The sequence below is a fragment of the Castor canadensis genome, chromosome 16, assembly GCF_047511655.1.
Source record: "Castor canadensis chromosome 16, mCasCan1.hap1v2, whole genome shotgun sequence".
NCBI lineage: Eukaryota > Metazoa > Chordata > Mammalia > Rodentia > Castoridae > Castor > Castor canadensis.
The window spans coordinates 22,185,274-22,207,319 of record NC_133401.1 but is presented as its reverse complement, the minus strand read 5'-3'; the positions used below and the strand labels follow the sequence as shown (position 1 = coordinate 22,207,319).

The 22,046-nt window shown below is 56.7% G+C and overlaps 2 protein-coding genes across 8 annotated transcripts in view; one reads left to right on the top strand and one right to left on the bottom strand.

Moving 5' to 3' along the window:
* Positions 1 to 102: 102 nt before the first annotated feature.
* Clec11a (C-type lectin domain containing 11A) lies at positions 103 to 2,756 on the bottom strand. The gene is made up of 4 exons (XM_020159919.2): positions 2,000 to 2,756; positions 1,630 to 1,822; positions 1,167 to 1,358; positions 103 to 769 (listed from the first exon to the last, which is right to left on the bottom strand). The coding sequence occupies exons 1-4, from the start codon at positions 2,144 to 2,146 to the stop codon at positions 324 to 326; spliced, it is 978 nt and encodes a 325-aa protein (XP_020015508.1). The 5' UTR covers positions 2,147 to 2,756; the 3' UTR covers positions 103 to 323.
* Positions 2,757 to 6,036: 3,280 nt separating this feature from the next.
* The window catches only part of Shank1 (SH3 and multiple ankyrin repeat domains 1), a 49,501-nt gene continuing 33,491 nt past the window's right edge, over positions 6,037 to 22,046 (top strand). For 6 of the 7 annotated variants that reach the window (XM_074058058.1, XM_074058060.1, XM_074058057.1 and 3 more), the window contains exons 1-12: positions 6,037 to 6,100; positions 8,543 to 8,840; positions 9,035 to 9,238; positions 9,754 to 9,825; positions 10,892 to 11,000; positions 11,223 to 11,374; positions 13,205 to 13,372; positions 13,777 to 13,893; positions 19,354 to 19,431; positions 19,866 to 19,932; positions 20,362 to 20,692; positions 21,544 to 21,737. In XM_074058058.1, coding sequence (XP_073914159.1) covers positions 8,586 to 8,840; positions 9,035 to 9,238; positions 9,754 to 9,825; positions 10,892 to 11,000; positions 11,223 to 11,374; positions 13,205 to 13,372; positions 13,777 to 13,893; positions 19,354 to 19,431; positions 19,866 to 19,932; positions 20,362 to 20,692; positions 21,544 to 21,737 — 1,747 coding nt within the window. In that variant the 5' untranslated portion in view covers positions 6,037 to 6,100; positions 8,543 to 8,585. Of the gene's footprint in view, positions 6,101 to 8,542; positions 8,841 to 9,034; positions 9,239 to 9,753; positions 9,826 to 10,891; positions 11,001 to 11,222; positions 11,375 to 13,204; positions 13,373 to 13,776; positions 13,894 to 16,856; positions 17,289 to 19,353; positions 19,432 to 19,865; positions 19,933 to 20,361; positions 20,693 to 21,543; positions 21,738 to 22,046 lie in introns of those variants that run through there. The other variant, XM_074058062.1, reaches the window with a different exon arrangement.

Sequence of the window (22,046 nt, the reverse complement as noted above, 5' to 3'; positions counted from 1 at the left end):
CTGTAAAAACCCTGCAGGCCAGGACCCAAATACAGGGTCTGGCCCTTCCTGGCTTTCCCGGAGGCGAGATAAGGGCTGAAAGGGCTTCCGCTGCCTCTCAAGTCGGATTCCAACAAGGATTTATTGGTGCCAGACCTAGCCTGGTGCTCGCAGCTTCAAGGAAAGGCATCGGCACGGAAGGGATCCTGGCCCCGCAAGAGCCCTCCCAGGGGCGCCCCGCCAGGCAGCCGGGGGTTGGGGACACCTCCCCTTGCGGATCCAGGGAGAGGGTGATCCGGACAGGAAAGGGCCGGATGTGGGATGGAGAGGCGGGGACCCGCCTGCTAGAAGGGGAACTCGCAGACGTAGTAGAGACGCCGCTCGCAGTCGTGGTCCCACCAGGAGCCGTCGTCCGAGGCCTGCGCCACGCAGTTCTCCAGCGCACCGCCATTGGGCTGGTCGGGGCTGAGCGGGTGCGGCCGGGCGCTGGGGTGGGCACCCGGTTCCGGGCTGGGCGCGCGGTGCCAGGCAAAGAAGGACACGCGCTGGCCGTTCTCGAAGAGGTAGAGACCTTCGGCGCGCCTGTCGTGCACGCCCAGCCACACCGGCCAGTTGTAGGGAGCGAGCGCCGCGCGCAAGTAGCGCGTGAGCGCTTCCATCTGCTGGCGATCCGCAGGCTGCGCTAAATTCCCGCCCCGAGTCACGCACCGCGCCTGCGCCGCGGCTTGAGTCTCGAAATCTCGCGAGAGCATGAAGCATTTGTGGCCAAGGCGCAGACCTTTCAAGCAGCCTGTGGGCGGGGCGGGAGGGGAGTGGGTGGGGAAGAGGGCGTGGTCAGAGTATTCAGGGGAAGCGAACGGAGGGCGGGGCTAGAGTCTCCGCGGGAGGGCTGCGAGGACCAATTAGGTGGAGTCATGGCCATCGGGGGCGTGGCCAGACTCTGGGGGCGGGATTGTAGGGGGCGTGGCGCGGTCTGAGTTGGGTCAGCTAGGCTACCAGGAAGGAGTGTCTCGCCCAGTGCCCATCCCAGTTACTCTGACCTCCTCAGTCTGCCAACACGCCCCAATTCTACGGGGACCCTCTCGCCCCCTGACATCTTAGGATCCCCACTACTTCTGATCTCTTCTGTGCCCTCCTCCCTGGCTGGGATCGTCCCATTTTCCCCGCCGCGTGCTGGGTGGACTCACCCTCCAAGCGGCCGTGCTCGCGCTCAGCTCGGCTCTGCGCCTCCTGCAGGGCTTGCACGGTGTCGCGGGTGTTGCCTGTCGCTTCCCGCAGCTGCCGCAGCCCCTGGGTCAGCTCCACCACGCGGGTGTCCAACGTGTGCAGACGGACGTGCAACTGGTGCAAGCCTGCGTCCAGGCCGGCCAGGCGGCCCACTGTGGACGGACAAAGCGCACACTGGAGGGGGAACCTGGGGACACAGCCAAGGGCCCGGAGGACCGGGTGCCCCTAGAACTCTTGTGGACGGGATTGATTGGTGCGGGGAGGTGAGGCTGGGGAATGGGGGGGATCCGAAACTTTGGAAGATATGGTGTAGAGGCCTGGGCTCTTGGGAGGCGAGGCCAGGGATCGGGGATCCCTGGGGATGGGGGGCTACGGGCTGGTCAGTGAGCAACTATAAGGTCACTCTGGCTTCTGGTTACTCACAGATATAAGTGATGGTGTCCTCAGGGGTAGGAGAGGGGCTGGGGCTGGGGCTGGGGCCAGAGGAGATGGTAGGTGTTGCTTCCTCTTCTTCCCCCTGATCCTCCTCGGTCCCCCAGACTCCTTCATCTTCAGGAATACCAGCAAGATTGTCATCCCCCCTCCCAGCGGGCAGCCCCAGAGCTTCCTGCAAATGCTGGAGCAGAGAAAAGATGGTCAGCCCCATCCTCCCACCCCACCCTCCTCCTCCCCACCTCTAAGTTCCTCTGATGCCTGAGTCTTTCTCTGAACCCATCACCCCATCCTGTGAGCATAGCCCTTTGTCCACTTCCCTAACCCCCTCCCAAGCCCACAGTTCCAGTCTCCCACTCACCTTCAGCATCAGGGCCTCTCGCTCCCGCTCCTCCTCCAGGGCACCTCCCCAACCTCCCTCCCACTCTCTCTGGGCTCCCCGAGCCCCATGGCCAAAGCCCAAGAGCTGGGGGACCACCAAGGCCCCGAAGAGCCAGGCTGCTTGCATCAGGTTGGGCTCTTCACACCCAAGATCACAAATATCAGGATGTCTGGGGTGGGCTGGGGTCCCTTGGGACTGACAAGTGCCCCTGTCCTATGTACAGATCACTAGCCCCCCTGGTTCCTGCCTATCCCCCACTGTGTCCTCTGCCTCCCCTCCTGATCTGGTCTCTGTTGGTTGGTCTCCTCCCTGATTCTGTGTGTGCGTCTCTCCCCGCCCCTCTTGGCTCCCCAGAGGTCCTGCCTCTGTGGCCGGAAACCTCCAACGTTCCAAAGCCTGCATCCCGCCTTGGGTCTCCCCACACCCCACTCTTTCCACTTTCCAGAGCTCGCTTTCACCCTGTTCTTTCCTTCTGCCTAGCCAAGAGCTCAGGCAGTCAGGAAGAGGATGGAGCCAGCTCTCCAAGGAATCCTGGGGACAACAGGCCCCATGAGCTGGCCCAGGAAGCCCGCTGAGAACCAAGCAGGAATGGCGGGATGCTAGAGTTTGGGCCCTGCCTACTGCTCCCCCTCCTGGCCATTCCTGTGGAGGAGGGAGATCTCAGGGCCTGCCAAGGTTGTTATTACCCTGTGGCCATCACAGCCCACAAACCCTGAAACCTTTCTACTATTCCCAGGTTCCAGGGCATCTCCTGTCCCCCCAGCCCCCTCCCCCAGATGGCCCATCCCCACCCTTCCAGCCCTCCCCCCATGATGCTGCACGTTTGTGGGGACACATGCACTAGGCTCTGTGTGCAGCCTGGTAGGACTTCCGTATTCAGTGGCCACCCTTTTACTGGAAGCTTCCTGTAGGCCAGGTCCTGCATGGGGCAATACTGGGGACTCCAGCTGCTCACAGTTAAACAAATAGATAAGCCCCCTAGGTAGGGGGCTGGGCAGAGATGGAGAGAAAAGAGGGTTGCAGCGAGTGATCAGGGGTTTCTCCAGGATGTAGAATTAAACAGGCACTAGGCTGCGAGCAAAGCCAGAGCTCTAAGCATTCAGTGAACCACCTCATCCCAGCCTGGACCACTGCAGTCGCCTCCTCCCTGCACTCCCCCTCTTTCCTCCCGAGCCCCTCCAATCCTGGCTGCTTGCCACAGACAGAGCAATCCGTCCAAACCATAAATCACATCATTTCCCCACTCCCCTACCTTCCTATCATAAGCAGGAGGGAAGCCAGGACCAGCCTCAGTCCTTTGCACAGTCTGCCAGATGGGGACTGGGAAAGAAGAACCCATCGAACTTCAACCTCATCACCCCCATTCCCTTTCTCTCCCCTCCCGCCCCTAGTGAGGCTGCAGCCTTTCTGGCCTCCTGCTCCTCCCCTCCCCAGAGCCTTGGCACTGATCATTTTCTCCTAGAAGTCTCTGGCCCCAGCTCTTTCTCACTATCAGGGTCTCAGCTCTAACCACTTCTGTTCCTCAACGCCCCCTTTTGATCGTGTGGTTGTTTATTTACATCTGTCTCCTGCCATGAAGTCAGATACCTGTGCGCTGCCTTGCTAGCACATAGTAGGTACTCAATCTAGCCATGAGTGAGGATGAGCCATTCCTGAAGGGATAATGCCTTGGTCAAAGTCTGGACACTTCTTGACTTTTGTCCCTGAGCTGCACCTGGGTTCCAGTGTGGCGGCTGCACAGCATGGTGGAGGTTTCGAGGGTAGTGGGCAAGAGGCTCAGAGGCATGCAATGCCCTCTCTATGCCAGGCCTGTGAGTCACACAGGGCTTTTCCAGCCTCGACCAGGGCCGTTTGTGCCAGCAATGATGGAGCCAGGGATCATTAGCCAGGGATCAAGGGGCCCCCTTATCTTCAAAGGAGGAAAGCAAGGTTCTGAGAGGGGACAGTGCAGCCCTCTGGAGGTCACCGGTGTGGCTGCAGCTAGCCAAGGCTTCTGGCTCCAAGCAAGAGCAGGGCATCTGTCCTGGGCTGCTGGGAACCCCAGGAGGGGCCTTAGAAATCAGTGCACTCAGCCTTTGGTTTTCCAAGAAAGCACGGAACATGGAGAGGGCAGTGTGACCTTGGGTAGGCTGCTCACTGTTGCAAGGCCTGGGTCTCTCAGTTGCCCATTTGGGGTCCCAGAAGTCCTTCCCCAGGAGCTAGAGACCTGGAGAGATTCATGCATAGAGCCAGGAAGTCCTTATACACTGTGGTAGGGCACCCAGCTTCTCGCTGCTGGTGCCAGCATGGGCAGCTGTTCATCCTGGGCCCAGCTGCTCGCCACCTGGGTGGATGGGCGTGCATCAAGACAAGGGCCCTCCCCAGGCTGGGAGGGCACCTGCTCCAGCTTATACCTGCTGCCCTGGAGAGCTTGCAGCTGGAGGGCACTCTAGAAGTTGCCCAGAACTGTCATCTGTATGTGATTGTGTTGGCTGGTGACCCTGGAGGTACTATTGGAGCTGGGACAAGGTGGAACTCTGATCTGAGGGCGTGTTCACTACTGCCCCCATTGAATTTGCTCTGTGTAAGAGAGCATGAGAGAGAGCTACCTACACACGCTGGCTGTGTGTGCCTGTGTGTGTGACCTCTGAACAGATGGTTGACACAACTGTGTGTGATGAGCAGGATATACACCTATGGGGGGTGTACAGAAGTACACAGTATCAGTCCAGTGAAGAGGAGCTAGCCCTCTTGTTTCTGATCCTTGACACTTCTTTCCAGCTGGGTGACCTTGGGCAAGTTACTCAGCCTCTCTGTGCCTCCAGGATGGTGTTCCTGAACCTGGCACACAGGATATGCTTAAGAAATGTCAGCAATAACTATCCAGGAGGGGGGTTATGACGCAGTACTGTGAAGATGTGATGGATGGTGAGTTGAGCCTGTTGGACAGTGTTGGACGGTGAGTTGAGCACGCACACGCCTCTCTACCATGTGTCTCCAGTTCTGCGTTGTGTGCACACTCCGGCACACAAGCCCTGTGCTGTGTGTGTGTTCTGGGCCAGGAGGGGTTGACATGCACAGTAGCTGGGTGTGTTTGTGGTCATGTACATCGACTGCATGCACTGGAAACTATGGGACTGTCTGCAGGTACTGTGCCAGCTGGTGACTCTGCACCTGTGTCTTGGGGGAACATGTGCTCAATCGTCTCAGGTGTGTCCACATGTGCCCTACCCCTGTGCTCAGGTGGAAAGTGTGTGCGTATGTGTGTGTGCGTTCAAGGCTCCAGCACAGGAATGTATTAAACTCCACACTCCAATTTGGGGGTGTAGAGACTGGCCACAAATATCTACTGGCACCCCACTGTGTGGAGAGGTGGTTGGGAGCACTCTGGGAGGGGGAGGTCCTGGGGTGTGTGAGGGGTACTCTTAGGGGAGCAAGATCTGATCACTGGGGTACGGGGATCGAGGGGCAAGCAGGGGTGGATGCGGGTTTGGAAAATCGGCAGTGGAGATGAGTGGTGGGGGAGGGTAAGGGGAGGGGGTGGAGCCGACGGCGGGGGGGATGGACGAGGTTTGGGGGCGCGGGGAGGGGCGAGTCTCCTCCGCCGGCTCCCGGAGGGAGGGGAGAGGGCGGAGGGAGGGGAGGGAAGGAGAGAGAGAGGGAGGGAGGGAGAGAGAGAGAGAGAGAGAGAGAGACAGGGTGAGGGAGAGACAGTGAGAGCTAGGGAGCGAGAAGGGTGGCAGAGGAGGCGCGGAGCGGGTGGCGGCGGCGGCCCGAGGAAGAGGAGGAGGAAGAGCGGCGGAGACGCGGCGCCCGGAGCCGGCCGAACCGAGCCGGGGGGCGGGCGAGGAGGGGCGCGGCGGCCGCGGCAGAAGGGGGGGCGCTCTGCGGATGGCCAGGCCCGGCCCGCGGGGGGGGTGAGGTCCTCGGCCCCCCCGCCCTCCCCCCCCGGCCCCCACCCGCCCCCTCCCCGGCCCGCTCGCCCTCCGGGGCGGTGGGGCATGGCCTGAGGGTCCCCCGTCTCCGGGGGGGTGGGGGGTGGGGGGAGGGGGGAGGGGCCGCGGGCGCCGCCGACCGGGACTCAGCAGCCCCGCCAGGCAGGTAAGGGGAAAAGGAAACTGAGGATTTTTTTGGGGGGGGGAGGGGGGTCTGCGGGGTCGGGACTGCGGGAGGGGGCGGGGGAGCCCCGGATGTCCTTGGCCTGGTGCGGGGCTCTGGGCCTTGAGTGTGCGGTGGTGGTGGTGTGGGGGGGTGCGGGTGAGAAGGGGAGCATTGCCCTGGGTAACACCAAATTGGGTTACGCCCCGGTCCCCGGTGCCCCGTCCCAGATCGGATCCTTGATAGGAGGGTGCACCCCATCCCCCGTTAGCCGAGCCCCCAAACCCGAACCCGCCTCCTGGCTCTCCAGGGCCAAGACTCGATCGCGGTACCCGCCTCCCAGCCCAGCCCAGCCACTCCCCCGCCTCGCCCACCCTGGCACACCTGGGCCCCTCCCCCAGGTCACCCTGGTTCCCACCCCCTCCAGCGACAGTCTGGGCCTGAGTCTCCTCCGCCCCCCTTGAACCCGCACTAGCTCCCGCTTCTGCTTTCCAGGCGCCTGCAGTTCCTTCCCACCCCTGCCAGAGCTTCCCCCATCCCCAACGCGTCTCCAGTCCCTTCACCACTGGCCGGCGCACCCCCTCGGCTCCCGCCCCCGAGTCCCGTTCCCGGGTGCCCCCGCCTCTGTCCCCAACCCTATGGGTTGTCCCCCACCCAGCCACCCACCCAGCCACCCAGCCAGCCTTCCCAGCTTCAGCCCAGGCTGGCTCTCTCCCACCTCTCTCCGCCTCCATTCATTCTCGTCGGCCACGCCATCCGTCCCCTGTCCCCCCGCAGCCTCCCAGGGCACCCCCTCGCTCCCCTTCTCCACCCCCCCCCCCCACCGATTCCTCAGCCCGGCTCAGTACCAGCTGCGTGCCAGCTATTCTTAGCCGCGGAGCGCTTGATTCATGACGCCCCGGCGGAGTGTGCCCGCTCCCCCCTCGAGGCCGGAGGGGGAGGGGCCGAGCTGGCCTGGGGGTTGGGGCAGCGGCGCGCGCCGAGGGCCCTGGGCCAGTTTTTCTTTGATCCCACCAGTCACCCCATCCCTGCAGGACTGGGACTGAGGGTCGGCCTGAGTCACCCGAGGGGGAGTGGCTGCGGCCCCAGATCGGGGAGGCGGGGTGTAGGGTAGGACGGTCAGTGCGGGTTACAAGGAGGCTAGGGTGTGTGTGGGGTGGGGTGGGGGTTCTCCTCCTGGGCCAAGTGGGTGGGGTAGTGCGGCCGCGTATCTGGAGGAGGGGGCTTCAGAGCCCTGATCACGCATGGAGAAGGGGTCCCCGGCCCGTGGTTAGATGGTTGCTCGCTCACAGTTTTTTTGGAACCCACCTTTTTTTTTTTTTTCACACACATTTGGTCTTCCCTTTTCCAACCCCTCCCCAGCCCATCCCCACCCTCCCAAAGTCAGCCGTACCCTCCACTGCTTCCCATCTCCATGGCAACGGTGCAGGAGCTGGGCCTGGTGTGGGGGGAGGGACCAGACCAGACATTCTGGTTTCCGGTGCTGGGGTGGGAGTAGGGCAGAATATGAAGGAGGCAGACCCCCATGTGGAAGGGACCCACCCTCATAAAGCCACATTAAGGGAGAACAGTGGGGATCTGGAGGTGATTCACCCACCCCTGTCCCCCTCAGATCCTTTTCTCACTTTTTAGCCTCCTTCCCAGTCCCCCTCCCCTACAAGTGCTCCACCAGTAACAAGCAATGCCAACCCTCCCATCCTGCCATGTCAGTTCTTAAACATGCCCACTGGTCATCAGCTGCCCCCACCCACCCAGGCCATCACACTACTGTCACCTGGATAGTCCTCTCTGGGCCAGCCTCCCCACCCACCCACACACCCTATCAGGTTCGGAAACTACCCTCTTGTACTTCTCTCAGGGACAGCCTATGCAGGATGCTCTGTCCTGTGGCACCCCAGTGCCCCTTGCTCCCCAGCAGTCTTCTACACGTGTTGGTCATACTTCAACAAAGTCACCTGCTGCCACCACAGGCTCACCACACCTCCATCTTCCCTTTACTATGGCTCAGTGTCAGCCTCCCTCAGGCTAAGGGGCCATGCAGGGGCCAGGAGAGCAGGATGCCGGTTAGGTTGGTCCACCTGTCTGTCCTTAGCTAATTTTAGCTGCGTGTTCTGTGGCCGGACAAAGTGGGCCAGTAGCTCCCGCGGTGATTCTGTGGTTTCTGGGACACAGCCACACTGGGTCAGCAGCAAAGTGGGGCGCAGTGGGGGGGGTGGCTGCAAGCAGGGCCAAGGGCAGGGAGGAGACAGGTACCAGAAGTGTGGCAGGGATGGGGGCAGTGTGCAAGCACATGTGAGGGTGGCAGGAGGCCGGCAAGTCTGAGGGTGTGTCCAGCCTCCTTCTTGTCTGGAGGGCAGTGGGGACAGGCTACCTCTGAGCATTTGCCCGAGTGCTTCTGGTGGCCTCTGAGGAGTTCTAGTCTGACGGTCACCCTTGGCCCTGTAGCCACCTGTGATGCTGCTGTCCCCCGTCACCCCGTGGCCCCACGATGACCCACAGCCCTGCCACAAGCGAGGACGAGGAACGTCACAGTGTCAGCGAGTGTCCCGAGGGGGGCTCAGAGTCCGACAGCTCCCCAGACGGGCCAGGTCGAGGCCCCCAGGGGACCCGGGGCCGGGGCAGTGGGGTACCTGGTAGCCTGGCCTCTGTTCGAGGCCTCCAGGGCCGCTCCATGTCTGTCCCCGACGACGCCCACTTCAGCATGATGGTCTTCAGGATTGGCATCCCGGACCTGCACCAGACAGTGAGTGACCCCCCCCCCGACACACGCACACCTGCCAGTCCAAGCTGGAGTAAGGAGGCCTCTCTGGGGCACAGCATTCTCCCCAGAAGGCCTTCTGGCTTCCTTATTTCCACACTCCTGCTGCTTGCCTGTGTCCTCCTGCTGTCCCCAGAGTGTGTCCCCACTCCAGTTCTCCACGTCCCCTCCCCCACCAGAAATGCCTGCGATTCAACCCTGATGCCACCATATGGACAGCTAAGCAACAGGTGCTCTGCGCCCTGAGCGAGAGTCTGCAGGATGTGCTCAACTATGGCCTGTTCCAGCCGGCCACCTCAGGCCGCGATGCCAACTTCCTGGAGGAGGAGAGGCTACTGAGGGAGTACCCCCAGTCTTTCGAGAAGGGGGTGCCCTACCTGGAGGTGAGAACACAGCCCCCTTCCCCAGCAAGAAAAAGGCATGCCCTAAAGCACATCTGCCCAGACCCCATTTTTTTTTTTGTCTCAGCTGAGACCCGAATAAGGAGAACCCAGTTGGGCGATTCCACATCTCCTAAGAAACAGGAGAGAGGCAGAGGCCTGAGTTCAAATCACCATTGTTCTGCTTCTGACCACCTGAGGGGGCTTGGGCAAGTCCTTTGTGTACCCCAAGCTTCTCCTTCAACTGGGGGAAGGAATCGCAATTATAGTGGGCATTCTAGAACACTCCCTGTAGGTTTGAGGTAGGGGCTGCAGTTCAGGTAGACCTCAATGACCTGGCACTCATGAAAAAAGCCCTCGTACACCCCTCTCCCCACCCAACCGTGGCTGTTCCCAAACCAACCTTGACCTCAGCCTGGGGGATCAGGAGGTCAGACCCCCACCTCCTGACAAGCATCCTCCCCAGGACCCTGATTCCAAGTCTCTGTGTCTTTCCTCCATCCCACCTGGGGCCTCAGTTCCGATACAAGACCAGAGTTTACAAACAGACCAACCTGGATGAGAAGCAGCTGGCAAAATTACACACGAAGGTGAGAGACGCCCACTGGCATGGAACCCTCTGTCCCCCGCCACCCGGAGCCCCCGCCCGCTGCGTTCTCTCCACTGCTCTCCCCTACCACCCTGCATATTAGTGCTCTGCCAGCCCCCCTTAACTTGGGTGCTGCCTTGCATTTGGGGATCCCCCTCCCGTTACCTCCATTGTACCCCTACTTTTTTTGATTCACATCCTCCTGACTCCTTTGATACCCAAGGACCTCCTGGTCCACTTAGGGTCCCCTCCCTACCCCTCTTTGGCCTGACTCCAGTGTCCTGCCCAAGTACTCTTTCATAGACACCCCACGTTCCCCCATCCTTCAGCCTAAAACTGTCCCCAAACTCAGCCACATTTCCCTATTCTCTGCGACCTTTTCTCTCTAGTCCTTGTGCCTTATCTTGTGCCTCCCCGGGTCACCTAAGAGCTGGGAGGAAGTTAGCGAGATGCTGCGGCCAGAGGGGGAGAATTCTTGATAATCCACCACCACCGCCACCACCACCACCACCACCACACTATCGGTCCCTCAGTGCTGTGTCCCCGGCCAGGCTGCCCCACTCTGTCCACTTTGGGAGCCACATGTGGTTGTGGGGCACCAGTGACGTGCAGGTCTGCACTGAGTCATCCTGTGAGTGTGGACACACAAGAGGATTCAGAAAACCTATTACAAAAGAAAAAGAACACAATGTCTTGACAATTTTCAAGTGGATTACGCAGTGAAACATAGTTTTGTGACTCTATTAACTCAAAACGTGATATCATAAAAATGAATTTCAATTGGGGGTTCTTTTCTTCTTCCACCTTTTGAGACAGTGTCTTGCTGTGTGGCTCAGGCTGGTCTCCAACACAAGATTTTCCTGAGTGCTGGGATGGCAGGCATGAACCACCATGCCTGGCTTTTTTTTTTTTTTTTTAATTCTTTATGGGTGGCTGCTAGAAAATTTTTGATGCCATTTGTGGCTGGCTATGTATTTCCTCTGGGGGGCGCTGTTGGAGATCTCTGCTTTGTTTGTCTTGATGGATTGCTGACCAGCCTGTCTTCTTTCTTTTCATCCATGGCTCAGACGGGCTTGAAGAAGTTTCTGGAGTATGTGCAGCTTGGGACATCTGACAAGGTGGCGCGGCTGCTGGACAAGGGGCTGGACCCCAATTACCATGACTCGGATTCAGGAGGTAGGGAGAGGCTCATGCCATGGAAGACAACAGGGGCCAGGACTGGGCAGCAAGGATAGGAACACCATCTGGCTGGTTGTGGTGGTGCATGCCTGTAATCCCAGCTACCTGGGAGGCAGATAAAGTTTGAAGCCAACCCAGGCAAAGTTTCCAAGAACCTATCTCAAAAACAAAAGGGCTGGGAGCAGAGGCTGCACGTGATGGGCCTTTCTCACCCCTCAGAGACCCCCTTGACCCTGGCGGCCCAGACTGAAGGCTCCGTGGAGGTGATTCGAACCCTGTGCCTGGGTGGAGCCCATATCGACTTCCGGGCACGGGATGGCATGACAGCACTGCACAAGGCTGCGTGTGCCCGGCACTGCCTGGCTCTCACGGTGAGGTCACTTTGTTCATCCACCCCCACCCTGGACCCTGTCTCCTTTCCTTTTGTTCTGTCTCAAATGTCTAAAAATAGTTTCTCTTTGTGTCCCTGGAACAAAATCCCTTAACATAGACTGACAGATACACATCCCTAATGTCACTCCTCAGACCCCCAGGTGTCCCCACCTCAGCCCAGGCAGACTATTACTCTTTCTAGCACAGTCTCCTCCCCAGACACCCAGAATGGTTTACTTTCCTTGGCCCTGCTCTGTCTCCCCAAGGTGCAAACCCTTCCCACCTTCCTTAAAACACAGAGCAAGCTCCCTGCTGTACCCCAGAGAGAAAATCTCCACACACACCCTGAAACTATCCCTCCTTCCTAGCCCCACCCTCATCCCCCAGAACACTCAGCCCCAATGGCAGAGTGGTTCAAGTGGTGGAGCTCCTGCCCAGCAAGCCTGAGGCCCTGAGTTCAAATCCCAGTTCCACCAAAAAAAAAAAAAGACAAAGGTAGCATCTACAGCCCCTCGCTCACATACCAAGCCTGAAATGCAGCTTCCCAAATAGACAAACCCCATATAAATACAGAGCACACAATTTGCATATTTTAAAATGCTCTTCCTCTTCTCCTGCCCCGACCAGGGCACCTGATCCCTTTCACGGACAGGTCAGGATAGGCAGCCCCCAAAGATAGCCATCCTTGAACACCCCAAACCTCCTTTTCTCCACATTCTTTCCTTAAGAATCTTTAATGAGGCTCACGCCTGTAATCCTAGCTACTCAGGAGGCAGAGATCAGGAGGATTGAGGTTCCAAGCCAGTCCCAGACAAATAGTTCGAGAGACTCGAGGTGTAGGTCCTGAGTTCAAACCCCAGTACTGCAAAAACAACAACAACAACAACAAAAAAAACCCCACAACAACCTTTAATGAGACCAAATACCAGTCTTCTACCGCTGGAATCAACAGACCGTCTTTATTTGCCCTCCTCCCCATTCTCAGCTCCAAGCCCACATTCTGTGTGTTTTTTCTCTCTCTCTCTACCTCCCTCTCTCACTTTTCCTCTGTCTCTCCCTCCCTCCCTCCAGACTTTCCCTGTTTAATCCATTAGCCACTGGCCACACGGGGCTGTTTAAATTTAAATTAATTAAAAAGTAAAATTAAATTGTCAGTTCCTCAATCTTACTAGTCATCTTGAGGCGCTCATCGCCCCCATGTGGCTGCCATATTGGATGGCCATTGGAGACCATCTCCGCCATTGCCAGTGTTCTGTTGGACAAACTTACTGCAGGCTGTTCCGGCACAGGGCTACCACCTCTTCCATACCCAGAGCTGTCCCTTAGCTGGGACCACTTCCTGCTCCCTGAGCTTTCATCTCTAATGAGGCTGGCTCAGAATTTCCTTATTCTAGGCTTGTCCGTTTCCAGGCATCCTTCTGGACCCCATCTTTAGGATTCTGATCCTAATAACACCTCTGATTTGGCCAGGGGCCCTCCTGCATCCAGACTCCATTCCCTCATTGGTCCCCGTCAAGCATTCTGTGCAGTGGGGGACACCTTGGCCACAGACACCCTCCAGTGGCTCACTCAAGGTCACCCACAGGAGAAAGGTGGGGCTGGATGTCATGCCTTGTCCCCTCATTGGTCATAAGGGATTGGCACAGCTCCAGATAGGGAAAGGACCTGCCTCAAGGTCTTACAAGGACGCCATGGCAGGCCTGAGACTGGCACTAGCCAGTGTGTGTTACTCACGATGTCCCTCCCCACCAGTCTGTCGGAGCAAGCTGGTTGGTCCTCATATAATTGTCATATGTCTTTTCTTCCCGGGCTCTTGTCTTCCTCCCTAGGCACTCCTGGACCTTGGGGGGTCCCCCAACTACAAGGACCGCCGTGGGCTGACCCCTCTGTTCCACACGGCTATGGTGGGAGGTGACCCGCGTTGCTGTGAGCTGCTTCTGTACAACAGAGCCCAGCTGGGCATAGCCGATGAGAATGGCTGGCAAGAAATCCACCAGGTGCTCAGCACCTGAGGGCCCGGGAGGGGGACGTCTGGACTTTGGGGCATCCAAGGGGCTGAGATGCAGATGCTGGGGTCTTTACAGAGGGTGGGAGTGAGGATAGCATGGTTTCCCACAGAGAAAAAGGTGTGCACGTGGATGAGTGCCAGGACTACAAGGGAGCACGGGGTGGGGGACTGGACAACTTGGTCCCAGAGATGGTCTGGACTTGCTTCTTGGCTCTTGTGAGGGGCCAGACTGGACACTCAGGCCTGGAAATGACTGAACATTTGGACTTGTGAAGCTGACAGCAGAAATGGGGACAGAAAGGAGAAGAGGTAGATATGAGGATTCTTGGCCCCACGGAAGAGGGGCCTGGAAGGATTCAGGCTAGGTCTGACCCAGCAGCTCTGTCCCCCCAGGCCTGCCAACGGGGCCACTCCCAGCACCTGGAACATCTGCTTTTCTACGGGGCTGAGCCTGGAGCCCAGAATGCCTCGGGGAACACGGCCCTGCACATCTGTGCACTCTACAACAAGGTCTGTACCACCAGCTCCCGCTGGCCCCTTGTACCCACCCACCACAGCCACCTTTCCAAGCTCAGGCCCTCTTCACCCAGCCTTCCAGCTCTGCACCCTCTGTTCCTCTATTATTTCCACCCTTCATTCACCTATCCATCCATCCATCCATCCATTCACGCATCTACCCATCCACCCATCCATTCATTCATCCTCCATCCATCCATTCTTCAACCCATCCATGCATTCATCCATTTGTCCACGCATCTACACATCCACCCACCCATCCACCCATCCATCTATTCATCCTCCATCCATCCATCATCCATCTACCCACCTATCCATCGCCCATCCATCCATCTATCTATCATCTATCATCCATTCATTCATCCATCAGTTCACCCTCTGACCCATCCATCTATCCATCCACCCACCCACCCATCCATCCATCCACCCATCCATTCATCCTTCCATCCATCCATCCATCCATCCCTCTATCCATCCATCTGTCCACACATCTACCCATCTATCCACCACCCATCCATCCACCCACCCACCCATCCATCCATCCATCCGTCCTTCTACCTATCCATCCATGCATTCATCCATCTGTCCACACATCGACCCATCCATCCTCCCACCCATCCATCCATCCATCCATCCAACAAATATTTTCCAAGCTCCTTTCCTGTGTTAGAACCAGAGCTGGCTGCTGGGGACCAAGTATTGAGCAGGTGACCTATCAGGGGACATCCCTGTTGTTAAGATCTAGAGTGCTCAGAGTGAAGACACAGGGAATCTGGGTCCCTGAAGGAGTCTCATCTAGGCTTGGGTTTGGGTGGAGGTGGCTTCTTCGGGTTTACCATAAATCCTAGGACAGCAGGAGTTGGCTGGGCAGAAGAGGGTGGGGGCAAGGCCAGTGAAAAAGACCAGAGTGGGGGAGACAGGGTGGGGCCCTCATTGCAGGAAGTGAAAGGGTTTCCACAGATTCGTACTTCCTGTGTATCTCCAGTCAGCCAGCAATGTGTGTGGGGCACAGCAGGACAGAAACAGCCAAAGTGCAGCCCTGAATGGAAGGAGAGCACAAGGGCTTGGTGGACTGTGTCCACTCCAGGAGTTCTCAGTAAAAATCAGGTCTCACCTAAGCAGCTGGAGCCATTGGCAAGAGCACCTTGGTGCCACACACCTGTAATCTCAGCTGCTTGGGAGGCAGATGCAGGAGGATCCTGAGCTCGAGGCCAGCTTGGCTAGAGTTAGCAAGAATGAATCTCAAAAACAAAATTACAAAGGAAACAGCTGTGGGGCACGGTTCAAGTGGCAGAGCACCTGGCGAATCACTGGGTTTGGAGGGGGGCGGTTAGGTCACCTCTGCCACCTGAGTGCTAATCAATTCTGGGCAGGTCATCTCCCCTCAGAGCTTCAGTCTCCCTCCTATTCATCCATGTTCCCCTGTTCTTGAAGGGACAGGGCCGGCAGTGACGCTGCTGGTCTGTCAGCCCCCTCCTCCATGAAGTCTTCCAAAACAGCCTCAGCCCCTTCTGCCTCGTGAGAACTCGCCGTGCTGGGGACTTGGCAGGTGGCTGCCTGGTGGCAGCGGGCATTACGCTCAGTGCCAAGGGAGGACTCAGTGCTTGCCAAATCAAACCAGCAGGCTGGCAGCATGTCCCCTCCCTGCTGGCTTCTGTCTTTCCTGCTCCCTGACATGGGCCTCGCATCTGGGTATTTTGACGGGGAGGCAGATGTGCAGTGGAGAAAGAATCCCCAGCCCCGCACAGACTCAGGGTGGGGGACCTCAAATTACCCCCATCCCCTCCCCAAGGCTCTGTCCCTGTCCCCAAAATGGAAATAATGTCAGCTGAGTGAAAGGGGTGAGTGACCATATGTATTAAGTATTCATCCCTACAAGCCAGCTGCGATAATAATAATAATTAATATCCTTGTCACTGTCACACAGTGTCCGGTCAGGAGACTGCCATTCATTTAAGCAGGGAAAATTGAGTACAAAAAAAAAATTACAGAGCGGACACAATTACTCTGTGCGGGCCAGACCAACATATCCTGTCTTCTTCTTGACTTCTCCCTTCTCATCTGTGAAATGGGTCAGTAATTCAGGCCCACCATGCAAAAGGTGGCTAATGCCCGGCTTGCTCTTGGCATGGTGTTAACAAACAGATGACAAACAACATGAGGTCATCTTCCACTTCTTTTTGTTGTTTTTGTGGTACTGGAATTTGAATTCAGGGCCTCACACTTCCTAAGGCAGTCGCTCTACCACTTGAGCCATGCCCCCAGCCCTTTTTTTGCTTTAGTTGTTTTTTGGATTGGGTCTTGATTTTTCACCTGGGGCTGGCCTTGGGCTGTGATCCTCCTATTTATGCTTCCCATGTAGCTGGGGTGACATACCCCGTGTGTTGGTTGAGATGGGGGCCTCGCTAACTTTTTGCCCAGAATGGCCTCAAAGCTTGGTCCTCCCAATCTCTGCCTCCGGAGTAGCTGGGATTACAGTTGTGAGGCACTTGGCCAGGTGTGAATGAATGAGTGAATGAATGATGAGTCAGCCATCTTGAATTTCCACCAAGACAGTGCACAGTGCCTGGCTCAGAACATTGAACCAGTTCAGGCTGCTGGTTTAGATAGATTGAATGATTCAACAAATGAATAAATGAATGATCTGAGCAAATGAATTTTGACGCACAACTGCATATCCTCTGTCCTCATCCTTTTTCGTGCACAATTCTTGAGCACCTACTGTGTGCTTGCCACCAGGTGCTGGAGATGTAAAATGAATCAGAAATAATGCCTGCTCCGAGTAGGGTGGGGGGAATTCACAGTCTGGTGCACAGGCAGACTTGTAAACAAATAGTTGCAATCCCGTGAGAGAAGTGTTAGTTTGCAAGTAAATACAAGGTTTCTGTAGGCACCCAGCAGAGACTTATTTTTATTGATTGAGATATTGATTGATTGAGGGCTCAGGAACTTTTTGCCTGGGCTGGCCTCGAACCTTGATCCTGGAACCTTGATCTCTGCCTCCTGAGTGCTATAGTGCTATAGTTGTGAGCCTCTGAGCTCGGCTTGGACGTCTTCTAAACTTGGTCAGAGTAGGATGCACAGCTGGTGCCTGGGTGGGCACAAAAACGTGCAAAAATGGATGTTGCTGTGGTTAACAATACACACTTAAACCCACAGCACACACAGAACACTAGCCGGACATACTCTTCTGCCCAGCAGATGCCCTGGACCATCAACCATCAAGAGTCAGACACAGCCGGATGTCGGTGGCTCACGCCTGTAATGCCAGCTACTCAGGAGGCAGAGATCAGGAGGATCGAGGTTCAAAGCCAGCCCAGGCAAATAGTTCCAGGAGATCCTATCTTGAAAAACACCATCACAAAAAAGGGCTGGTGCAGTGGCTTAAGGTGAAAGCCCTGAGTTCAAACCCCAATACCATAAAAAAAAAAAATAGAATCAGACATAGATGAGTGCTAGGATCAGAAGGCTGGGTTCAGGGCTGGTGGAGTGGCTCAAGTGGTAGAGAACCTGCTTAGCAAGCATGAGGCCCTGAGTTCAAACCCCACTACCACCACCAGAAAGAAAAAAAAAGAAAGGCCAGGTTCAAATCCTGATTACTCCACTAACTGCCTGTGTGGCCTTGAGCTCAGGCTTTGCCCTCTCTGAGCCTGTCCTTTAGGATGGACAATGCACAAATCTTTGGACAAATTCCCACACAGAAGGGGTTGAGATTAGGAGGTATTTGTGAGGTAGCAATCCCACGGAGCCCAAGTGGAGTTGAACTGAGGGCCAGTTTGGGTTTGACCAGATCAAGACAAAGGACAGAGGACATTCCCCCACTGAGTGACTGTTTATTTGAACCGTCCCTGTGGGCCAGGCACCATTTCAAGATGTGGGTGCCACAAACAAAATCATGCCCCTTGAAACTTACCATGGTAGGAGGGAGAGAGGCTAAAGAAGCAAGTGACGTCGAACATGGAATTTTGGGGCAGGCAGTGTTATGAAGAAAATGAGTTAATACTGACTAAGAAGTGTGCACACTGAAGAGTTATATAAAAATAGATAACTAGGAAGGACCAAGATAAGGGGATTTTTTTAGACAGGGTGATTAGAGAAGGCTTCTCTGAAGAGATGACACTTGAGAGCAAGATGGACAGAAATCTAGTGGTAGAGAATTTAATCAGAGGGAGACACAGGTGCAAAGGCCCTGGGGCAGGAACGAGGGAAGCCAGAGGAGGGGATAGAAGTTGAAGTTTGGTGGGAGGAGGGGAATGGAGAGAGAAGGAGACAGAAGCAGGTAGCTTTGCTGAGAACTCCTAGGTTGCTGGTGGAGTGGCTCAGGGGTAGAACACCTGCCTAGTAAGTGTGAGGCCCTGAGTTCAAGCCTCAGTACCACCGAAAGAAAAAGAAAAAAGAAAGAGCACTCCCAGGTCATGGCAAGGACATGGCAAAGAGTGATGAGTGACAGGTTATAGACACCCAAAAGGAATTCATCACAGATGTAGATGGCATACCTGTGCCCGCAGCCCCGTCCCCCCCGCCCCCCATGTGTGTGCCCTTCCTTCTGTGTCTGGCAGGAAGTGGGATTAAGACAGAGCAGGGTTGGAAGCCACCAGCCACGTGGCCTTGAGCTCCTGTGGGACTCTAGTTTCCTTACCTGTGAGACAAGGACAGGCATTGCCATCCCATGGAATCATTGGGCGAACTTGCTTCTAACAGGCTGAGCACCTGGCATGCCACACAGTAGGGTTTAGCACGGTGGTTCTCCATCAGGGGACATTTGACAATGTCTGGAGACCTGGGAGAAGACTGCTACTGCCATCTAGTGGTAGAAACAAAAAATGCAGCCCAACAGTGTAAGGTGTGCCCCCAGCCCCAAATGTCAGCAGTGCTGGAATTGAGAAACCCGGTTTCAGGCCAGCTCTGTCCAGGAGAACGTAACTCAAGCCACGTCTCCTAAGTGGTCCCCTGGTGGCCATGTTTAAGTAAAAGGAATCGGGTGACAAGCATTTCCATAGCATATTTTATTTAACCCCTTGTATCTACAATATTATCACTTGTTTGTGGAATCAATATAAAATTACTAAGCATAATTTTTTTGCATACTAAGTCCTTGAAATCTCTCACCTGTATTTTATACATACAGCCCATCATCCTTTGAGCCAGCGATGTTTAAAGTGTTTGTGAGCCGGGCATAGTGGTTTATGACTGTAATCCCAGCATTTGAGAGACTATGGCAGGAAGATTGAGTTCAAGGTCCGCCTGGGCTGTATAGCAAGACCCTGTCTCAAAAAACAAAGCAAGACCAATAAAAGTATTTGTGGGCCACACTTGTGGCAAGTGCAGCTGTCCTCCTGGCAGGGTGAGGTTGCATTATGTCTGAAGTTGCCGACCTTTGGTGTCTGTGCCCTCTTGTAGTGACTTTATTTATTTATTGTTCTTTCATTCTGAACCGCTGGCTGCCGGCCTCAGGAGACGTGCGCCAGGATCCTTCTCTATCGGGGGGCCAACAAGGATGTGAAGAATAATAACGGACAGACGCCCTTCCAGGTCTGGGGCTGGGGTGGTGTAAGGTTGCAGGGCCGGGAGGGAGGAGAAAGAGGTCCAAGAGGATGTGGGGGGGAAGAGAAGGATGCTGGGAGGGAGGAGAAAGTGGACCAGTGGGTTTGGCTCTGGTGGTAACTCACGCCTGTGACCCTAGCTACTCAGGAGGCAGAGATCAGGAGGATCTTGGTTCAAAGCCAGCCCCGGGCAAATAGTTTGCAAGACCCTATCATGAAAAAACTCAACACACACATACACACAAAAGGGACTGGTAGAGTGGCTCCAGGTGTAGGGCCTGAGTTCAAATCTCAGTACCACAAAAAAAGGAGGACCAATGGAAGGGAGGGATGCTGGGAGGAAGGTCGTGGTCTGGGGGAGGAGAGAGAGCACAGATGGTGGAGTGGAAGGGCCCCCCTGGCTGCACCCCTCCCTCCCTCCAGGTGGCTGTGATCGCTGGGAACTTTGAGCTGGGGGAATTGATCCGTAACCATCGGGAACAGGATGTGGGTGAGTGAGCCCCAGCTGGAGTGAGGGGAGAGTTGAGACAGTTAGGGGTTTATGGTAGGCTTGCCTGGGAGGGCCAGGATGGGCGTTAAAGCCCCAGAGATCCGCCGGGGGCCAGTGGCTCACGCCTGTAATCCCAGCTACTCAGGAAGCAGAGCTCAGGCGGACTGTAGTTCAAAGCCAGCCTGGGCAAACAGTTCTCAAGAACTTTTCCCAAAAAATCCACCACAAAAAGGGCTGGTGGGATGGCTCAAGGTGTAGCCCTGAGTTCAAACCCCAATACTGCCCAAAAAAACAACCCACAGATCCAAAAATGAGTAGGAAAAGTGTGTCCAGCCCCCCCGCCCGCACACTCATCTTCAAGGCTGTCTTTCTCTCTCTTGTTTCCTCCCTCCACACTTGTCCTTCTCCCCTCCTCCACACGCCCCTCAGTGCCCTTCCAAGAGTCTCCCAAGTATGCAGCCCGGAAACGGGGCCCCCCTGGAGCAGGGCTGACGGTGCCCCCGGCATTGCTACGAGCCAACAGTGACACCAGCATGGCACTGCCCGACTGGATGGTGTTCTCAGCGCCGGGCACCTCATCATCCGGGGCCCCTGGCCCAACCTCAGGGCCCCAAAACCAGTCACAGCCCCCAGCCCCCAGCACAAAGCTCAGCAGCGGGACCCTCCGCAGTGCCAGCAGCCCCCGTGGTGCCCGGGCTCGCTCCCCATCTCGAGGGAGGCACCCCGAGGAGGCCAAAAGACAGCCCCGAGGACGGCCCAGGTAGGGGAGGACTCTAGCCCCATAGTCCTCCAACACAGCCAAATGCCCTCGTCAGAGGTGAAACATCCCCCAAGGCTAGCCCATGTCCAGAAAGTGGCGGGTCCTCTAGCCATCCAAGCATGTGGATGAAGGGAGCTACTCTCCTGACCCCATCTCCAAATGCACCTAATTTTACCTGAGCACCTGCTCCATGACAGGGCCCCAGGGTGGGGGCAGGGTCCCCAAAAGAAACGTTGGTTGCAGCTGCTAAGGACAGACACAGAATGACAAGGTGAAGTGAGAGGACATCGGGCAGGAAGAGGGGGGCGGGGTGGACAAGATCTTTGGGGATTAGCCTGTGGGGAGGAAGCAAGGAGCAGTGAGGCCACTGAGGGCAGAGAGGCAGTAGGTAGGTTGGGCAGCAGCCATTGTGGGGTAAGGAGGCCAGCGTGGCTGGAGGAGGCAAAGCTGAGCAGGTATGTCCTGAGGAAGCAGGAGAAGCTGGAAATGGCCGGGAGAGGACTTGGATGTGACCCAGGAGGAGGAAACTAGGAGTCACTGGAGGCTGGTGAGGGAAAGATGACATTGTTTTGCTCAGCTTCAGGAAACTGAGTCAGTCAGTGCATGCAGTACTGTGGGAGGGGCAGAGCTGGAAGCCGGGAGGCAGGAAAGGGGGATAACAGGGCAATAGTAGACAGGCAAGAGGGAGCTCCCCAGATGCCCTTCCCCACCCCAGGACACCAGAGCTGGGAAATGCACTCAACCCCCTTCCCCACCCTGATGCTCCATCTTCCTCCCACCCAAGGACCCCTGTCCTCCCAGAGGCGCCCCCTCCCTCCACTCTCCCCCTCTCACACCCTCTGTGTATGCAGCTCCAGTGGGACACCCCGGGAAGGGCCGGCCGGGGGCACAGGGGGCTCGGGGGGCCCTGGGGGCTCCTTGGGCAGCCGAGGGAGACGGAGGAAGCTGTACTCAGCGGTACCTGGACGTTCCTTCATGGCTGTGAAGTCGTACCAGGCCCAAGGCGAGGGGGAGATCTCCCTGAGCAAGGGGGAGAAGATCAAAGGTAATGGGCAGGATTGTGCGGGCCTGCGGGATTGGAGCGGTGGGGGGGGGGATTGGAGCCATGGACCATTAATTTTCAGACACCAGGGGAGCTCTGAGAGGCCACTCTGCCTTGGTCAGGCAGAGAGGTAGCCAAGATGACAGGGTCAGGAGCAGAGTAGAGGTGAAAGAAAGGATATGAGCATCCGAGGGACCTGTGACACTTGCTAAACTAGCTTGCAGTGTCCCATCTGCATCTCCTAAAGGGAGGGAGGCATGAGCTCCACTGCCCAAGGAAAAGGACACAGTGAAGCCACCTGCCCCAGGTCCC